This window comes from Centruroides sculpturatus, unplaced genomic scaffold (genome assembly GCF_000671375.1).
Source record: "Centruroides sculpturatus isolate CEXI.00-Female unplaced genomic scaffold, Cexi_2.0 scaffold599, whole genome shotgun sequence".
Taxonomy (NCBI): domain Eukaryota; kingdom Metazoa; phylum Arthropoda; class Arachnida; order Scorpiones; family Buthidae; genus Centruroides; species Centruroides sculpturatus.
The window spans coordinates 205,364-213,824 of NW_019384829.1; the positions used below are offsets into that span (position 1 = coordinate 205,364).

The 8,461-nt window shown below is 32.8% G+C and overlaps 1 protein-coding gene across 1 annotated transcript in view; it reads left to right on the forward strand.

The window, feature by feature from the left end:
* The window catches only part of LOC111630072 (uncharacterized protein C18orf63-like), a 31,293-nt gene that overhangs the window by 20,138 nt on the left and 2,694 nt on the right, over nucleotides 1–8,461 (forward strand). Inside the window, exons 11-12 of the mRNA XM_023374091.1 lie at nucleotides 52–120; nucleotides 216–297. Coding sequence (XP_023229859.1) covers nucleotides 52–120; nucleotides 216–297 — 151 coding nt within the window. The remainder of the gene's footprint in view (nucleotides 1–51; nucleotides 121–215; nucleotides 298–8,461) is intronic.

Sequence of the window (8,461 nt, forward strand, 5' to 3'; positions counted from 1 at the left end):
TATTTCATAGTTTATATATATTTAATAACCAAACATTAATTCTTATTTAAGGATTCTAAAAAAGCAATGACAAAAAAAGGCAATATCACGTTTACAGAAAGAAATGAAGAAAATCACTTGGTAAGTTTACAGTAATTTTATTGCTTTCTCGTAAATAAAAATAATTTTATTATTAAATATTAATGTTTAAAATTCATTTCTTTTTTAAAAAATAGTGTAATTATGAAAATGAATTAAAAATTATTAATAAATCAAAAGAAAAAAACTCAAATCTGACTGAAGTTATAAACTTTTTAAGTAATGAAATAACAGAAGAATAAAAATTTACAATACATATATTTATAAGTATTTATGAATTTAGTTATATTATTCAATATTTCAAAATGGATTTGAAAAATAAAATATATTTTTAAAATATAATTCATTTATATGTTAACATATATTTCTTTATTTAAAAAGTGAATGTAATAATTTATTATTATAATAAATATTTCCGTAGAAGATATTCATTAGTATTTAACTTTTTATTTTTATATCTCTCAAGATAATGTTAATTTATCTTAACTTGATAAATTGGTATATTCTTTTTATATTTATCTAGTAAATGACACATAAGTTTATTTTTCTGTTTATACTAAAATTGTCAACAAAATTGTAAAAAAGACGTGCAGTTCTGAATGTAATATTTATTTACATAAACTTAATGAGCAATCGATCATGGTCTGGTGATTCATACTTATATCAAAAACGGAACTTTTTCCACACTGTTATATTTCATTCACTTTATAATAATATTTATTTATAAACATTCCTTTGTCTAATTACAAAAATTCGCTTATAATTTGAATTAAATTATTTTTTATACTTTTTAAATTAACTTCTTAAAATTAACACCGGAATGAAGTTTTTCAATTACATATTTTATTATTTTAATTTAGTTTTCTATTATTTAATAAAAATTTTACGACTAAGACATTCAGAAACAATCAAGCTATTATTTTTATAATATCAAATTTCATCACGTTTTGTGTAATATTTTGCAAAATGCAAATTCAAAATATAGAATTTTTAAATTCACATATAATCATTTAAGTTAAAGCGAGAAAACCCTGTCATAGTTTTTCTTACTGATACGTAAACACTGGAAAATTGTCTTTCTAAATATATCTGAACTCTACGCAATTTAACGTTCTCTCATTGGCTTTACAAACAACAAAATTAGTCAGAAGTATCGGTAACAAAGTCTAGCAAACATCTACTGAAACGGAGAAACAAAATTTAGAAAAATTTAGAAAACTAAAATAATTTTGGAAAGTAAAATTTTTATTTTCAATTACAGCTTCTGCTATGACAATAATTAAACGTATTAATTTAATCAATAAGATATTAAATGATAATTTTTATATTTGCATATTGTAGTAAATACAGACATATTTTAAATAAGAGTTTTCAACATCATAAAAATTTAAATTTTACTTAAATTAACATTATTAATTTCAAAAAATATAGCAACGATTTGCGTAACTTTCCGGCTGTTATGATATTTAATTTAAAAAATAACATTTGTATTGTTAATCACAATAAATAAAATCGTGTGTGGTGCCATCTGTTATGAGATTTTGTTATAAAAAAGCTTTTTATATTATTAATAATTATAAAATGTCAAAAACTTAATTTTGAGGGTAGTGATGAGTTTTATAAAATATCGTAAACGCTAATAACGAGAAAAATCCTTAAGTTCGACCTTCCTCGAGACACCCTCCTCTATCTCCCTACTCTCTCGACCTTTCATCACCAAACTTTAACAGCATCAATGCCCCTTATACACAAGTTACCATGCCAAATTTCGTTTCTTATTTACTCCATCCTGAGATATTAAATGAAATAGATGCCAACATACACATACCCACATACACACACAAAAACATATCAATCCCCTAGATTTTTGCTGGTTTTTTTTTAATATACTTTTTTGTGTTCGGAAGGTCTCAAAACATGGAGATTTGAAAGAAAAATAATTCGGAGGATCAAATTTGACACTACTCCAATGCTATTCCTTGTTATGTATACATAACATCCCGGAAAGCAGTAGTCTTTAATATGCATTTTTGCATTTTATTTTTTATAGCTTATTTAAATGTTAAATATTTACATTGTGTTTACATAAATATTAGACTAGACTCCATTCCTGACCGCCTTCCGTTGTCCAAATCCGGAGCTTTTAAATGCTTTCTGCAAATTTTTGTTGTAAATTATAACAATTCTTTGTAAAAATTATTAGTTTTGTACAGTACATATTACAATTATGTAATCTGTGTTAAAAATTTTTAATATACAGTAATCTAATCAACAGTAAGACAAAAGAAAATGATATAATTTAAAATAATGAAAATAAGTAGTTATAAACTTTTTAAAGTAAGATAAATGGCGCTTAAAATTAAATGTTCATACGCCATTTTATTCTATAAGCATCCAGTCTTTTATGTCTCGTAGAACATCAAGTATTTGAATCCTAAAATATGATCAGTTATATTTTGTGATTTTCTTTTTCAAATAATTTACTATTATAGTTGTTTAAATTTGAACTATTGACGTTCGCCCAATTCAAGCGGAATTTTAAAAACTAAGAACAAATATTTCGTCTTTTAAAACACAATAATTTTAAAAAATGCTAATATTGTTTTTCGATCTAAGTTTTTTCGATAATTTAATAAAGTTACCTGTAAAATTATGTCTGTTATTTCTAAATTTTATTTTATAATTTAACGTTATTTGATCAAATTTATTAAAAATGCTTTAACTTGCTTAATTATATTTATAATTTGATAACGCCGCAACATTATTGAAGACTATCTTTGATGTGTTACATCAAAGATAGTCTTCAATAGATTCCAATTATAAATTAAACAGATATTTAAAAGCAGTAAATACGATAATTAAGACGTTACTCTAATATACTGGCATTATATGAAACATTTTTATATAGAAATTTGAAATTACTTATATACTGTAATTTAATAATCACTTTAACACTTTCATCAGACCATTAACCAATATAGGCCTAAGTAGATTGAAGAAGTTAAAAAATATGAAAAATCTAATTGAACATATTAATTTAAATATTATGATGTATATTCTTTAAATTCTGAAATTAGTATGGATTAACGCGAGACACATTATTAGTAATATAACTGAGCATTATAGGACCCCTAATGGTCAATCAAAATTTAGATAGCATTCGAGTTTAGATTTCCCATGATGGTTTATATCAAATAATTTTAGTTTGATATGCTTTCACTCCTATACTGTATTGTGTAATTTAAAGTTATGTTTAGTAATATTTTGTTACATATTATATAAAATTCTAAAACATTTTATGTAGAAAATATAAGCTCATATTTTTAAAATTATAGGTAATTCTGAAAGAAACAATATATGTTAATTTGATAATCCCGTTTGTAATTATACCTGAATTGAGTTTGTTTACATATCTGAAATCAGAAATTGGCATATTTTATAAATAAAATAATTTTAATGATTTATCTTTCTAAAATATAAAAGAATAAATTGCTAAATACAATTTTTTTTAATTATCAAAATATTTGAGATAAAGATGAATTACCTAAAAACTGTCTGTCTTTCAATAAGTGGAGTGGCAGACAATCACGTGACAGCTTACTTTTGAGAAAGAATTTACATCTCTAAGAAGGGCTTAAAATCCATGTTTAATAAACAATAATAAGAATGAATAAAATAATAATGTTCATAAAAAATAAAATTTTCTTTTTTCTATAGTGTATTTTATATTAAAAAGAACAAAATCGTACCATATGCATGAATTACTTCAATCTAATTTGACTGCAATTTGAAAAAAAAAAAAAATGTAGACCTATAAATTCCCACTGACATCCATCTGTCTATTCTTCCTTAATTTCGAGAACGGGGTTTAGATAGATGAATGTCGAGACTAAATGTTGAAAGCTTAAGGCAGGAGGCTCCGATTAACTATATACGAACTTTCGGTTTTGATCGGAAGTCACGTTATTTTAATTCAAAAATTTTCCCCTGAAAGGATTTAGTGGAATGACTGACACGACTCTATGGCTAGCAGGAAAGTATGATGTACAGTACAGGGGTAAGACACTACTAATTTAAGATGGAGATCATATATTTTAAATTAAATAAATTAAAAATACAGTAGACCCCCTAAAACGCGAGTTCATATAATGCGGATTCGTATATCGCGGCGAAAAAATTGCCACCGTATTCGAATAAAGATGCTAACAGAGACTCGTAAAATGCGGTAAAACGTCATCGCTGACTCGTGTCGCGACAGGATTGGTCGAATCTGGACCAATAGTGAACGAGCAGCCGAACTACTTACATGCTACAGAGAGTATAGGCGGGTAAGTTGAGTTTACTATCGTCTGTACAGTATATAAATTAGGTACTGTAAGTCTAATACAGTACTGTAATTTTATACATTTCTTGTGAAAAAAACATTTCTTATTCAACGGCATAAAAATTATTTCTATTAATGATGTCTCCAAAGTTCAACGAATTTTTCGCAGAAAAATAATTTATCAGAAATCGCGGCCGCCGTTTGGTTCGCTGCTCCGCGACGAAAACAAGCTTAAGCAATGGCATCGTCGAACGGTGCATACTCGGTAAGTAATCCTACAGTTTTTTGTTTATAGCATAGTTTATACAGATTATTTCCAAAAAATTATACGTGTTTTGGAAATGTTGAGTCAAATTAGTCTAGAATCGATTAATTTTATGGAAGAAACCTTTCAAACAGCCGTAGTGCGTAAACTGCACATGTGCCGGACTGTGATTGGCTCATGTATTTAAGGATTCCTACAACGCGAAATTCTTATAAAGCGGAACGTATCTACCGCGTTATAGGGGTTCGACTGTATAATTAAAAATTGTAACCCGACATTGTGAAGATGTCACAATAAATAATTACTCGTTGAAATTCAATTTTATGACTTCAAAAGTCTTGAACTTAAGTACAGTACAGTATTTATACTTACTTTCGGATTCGATAGAATTTCATCCTTATTCTAGTGGCGGTATGATCTTGCCACGTTGTGTTATTGTCGTAGGACATTTGTGTCATTTCATAGAGACAGAGAGGCCATTTATCATCCCGCCACGTTAATAAGATAAACTGATAATAAATTATTTAGTTAAAAAGGCCCACCAGTGGTCAAACGGTCTTCGTACCCTAAACACTGGGAGTTTGGTCCTGGGTTCGCGCCTCGCTCGGATGGGCTGGCCACGTGGAGTTTTCCGAGTTTTCTCCACGTCTGTGACGCCTAAATAGGGGCCAGTTTCCCTTAATTAAACAAGACCTCCTGGAAGGCATTCCCTAGCAAGTGTTGCGTTGCCATAACTTCACAAGCAAACATGTGAAAGTTTTCACCAGAGTATTAATTAAGAAAGAGCAATTCTAATTTAATTCTGCACAGTAGTCTGTGCAGAGTCCTTATTCTTATTCTACTCCCTTGGTTCATATGGAGACTATAGCCTGATACGCTTTTTCTCCGAGAGACGAGTTATTGATCGCTATGCGACCGAAGAGCCGGCCGTATCTAACGGCTTATACGCACGCGCGGGAAATAATGCCTTCCGGGAGGACTTTTAAGGGGAACTGGCCTCCTATTCAGTCGTTATTGGCAAGGAGAAAACCCGGAAAACTCCTTGCAGCCAGCCTGTCCGATCGCGGCGCGAACCCACGACCGAACTTCCCAGTGTTTAGGGTCTGGTCACCGCTATGAGCGGCTACGGAGACCACTCGCCCACCTGTGCAGAGTCGCCAGTCTCCGGCTTTCTCTTTGACCATCGCTATGAGGGGAAGTCCACGAGAAGGGTGTGGATTCGATTGGATGATACTACAGCATTCAGTATTCCTCTATTTGTCTCTTCATTTAGGCCGATGATGTCCCAGTATCGATAGCATGTTGGATTGTACTCATATAACAGTGCTTCTCTCTGAACAAACCTGAAAGACAGCTCAAAGTTCCTTTAGAATGACTAATCTGGTTCTTGTTCGGGTGCCAGTAAAGCTTGATTTTTTCCTAAAACCAATCCCAGAGACAAAACTCTATCACAGGGTCCTCCATGAAAGAGCAGATCTGATCTGTCAGTTGACCCTATGGTAAAGTTTGGTCTTTGAGGTTTTGATGTCCATAGTGACACAAGCCTCTTGCTTTGTCCCCTTTAGCAGTTTTTCCGGTTGCTTAGCTGGGTGCTCCTGACGAGGTCTTCTGGATCATAAACAGTTATGAAACCACTATTCCATATCTGTTTACGATCCAGAAGACCTCTTTCTCCACGGACATAACAACGGACGTATATGTTTTACAGCATATACTCATACAAAAGCTACACAAAAGCTAATAATACAGTAGAACCAACTGGGCGAGAAAATCCGAGTGCCAAGGTTGAAAATCGTTGTTACGAATATAATAAAATTCGTTAAATTCGGACCTGCAAGACAAGAATGGTGCTAAATTACCGAAAATACCGGATTACCGGCCGTTTTAGTATTTTCGGAAAATTCGATGTTGAATGTTGCAGACATTGTTGTACATTTTGTACCAGCACACGCTGCTGTACTCTTCCAATTTGTTTACACACGCTCTTTAAACTATTTAATAATGAGATGGTTCATGACTGCACTGTGTTAAGGTTGATTGAAACTCCTGCAAAAAAAGTTGATTGAACACTTTAACCACAATGATTTGCGTATGTTTTACGGTATGTATTCTTATACCTACGATTCACAGAAGCTACACACAGGCGGAACACTAGGAAGCCAAGTTATTATCGAATAATTATCGGCCACTTTTCAGAGGATGCCGATTATCTGGTACCGGATTAGCGAACTTCTATAAATTACGTAACGCAATTTCTATGATTTTCAACAATCACCCCTCCCGTAACGCTCTGTAACACCGTCGCACATACCCCCAAAATTACATACGCATACATCCTCAACCCCTAACTTGTACGAGGGCTGTTCGAAAAGTTCGCGGCCTTGCCTATATGCGGCGCTGCGATCAATTTAATTTTTGGCGGGAATAATTCAGCAATCCTTGCTAAAGATACGATACCAATTTCCGCTTGATTTGTCGTAAAGTTTTGCCACGACAGCTTAGCAGATAGTCAATGTGAACATGCTTTGTCAAAAATGGAGAAGACGGAGACTCGTGCGGTCATAAAATACCTGACGAAAAAAGGGTTGACTGTATCTCAAATCAAAGCTGACATGGATGAAGTTTTGGGAGAGTCTGCTCCTTCGTACACCACTGTGAAAAAATGGACAGCCCTTTTTAAATCTGGCAGAGAGAGTGTGAAACATGACCCTCGCAGCGGACGGCCGTCAACTGCTGTCACTGAAAAAAATATCGACAAAGTTTACGATTTGGTGTTAGCAGATCGCCGTTTGAAAACGCGTGAGATAGCTGAGACAACAGGCATCTCTGTCGACCGAGTGCACCACATCTAACCGAAAATTTGGGTATGACGAAGGTCTCAGCAAGTTGGGTGCCGCATCTGCTGACCGCTGAGCAAAGACGTGTTCGCACTTTGATGTCAAAGAAGTGTTTGGACTTCTACAAGAAAAACCCACGGGATTTCTTGCGTCGGTTTGTGACTACTGACGAAACGTGGATCCATTACTACACTCCTGAAACAAAAGAACAGTCGAAGCAATGGAAACACCCCAGTTCGCCACCACCAAAGAAGGCAAAAACAGTTCCATCAGCGGGGAAAGTGATGGCCTCGGTTTTTTGGGGATGCTAAAGGAATCATCTTTATTGACTACCTAGAAAGAGGAAAGACCATCAATGCTGTCTATTACTGTATACTTTTGGAAAAACTGAAGAAAGAAATCGAAGAGGCCACACTTGAAGAAGAAGGTTCTGTTTCACCACGATAATGCCAGAATCACTGAACAAAAAATAAACGAACTTAGCTTCCAATTAGTTCCACATTCACCGTACTCACCTGATTTGGCCCCCAGTGACTTCCACCTTTTTCCAAATTTAAAATAATTCTTGGTTGGAAAGAGATTCCACTCAAATGACAAAGTCATCTCTGAAGTAAACGAGTATTTTGCACACTTTGACAAATCGACCTATTGTAATGGCATAAAAAAGCTAGAACATCGCTGGAATAAGTGCATTGCTAACAAAGGAGACTACATTGAAAAATAAAAAAAGTTTTAACATTATTTTGTTTGTTGTTCTATTTGAGGCCGCAAACTTTCCGAACAGCCCTCGTACTAAGAAATAACACACAATACGGGGTACCGAACGTTACATTATTTTATTAATTACGCACAAATAGAAACAGTATGGTTCACTATACAACAGTTCGGAAACAAAAACGAATCATTCTATTAAATAATGGTTGAGACCCTGAGATTTTTCATAGGAAGTTTTCCCGG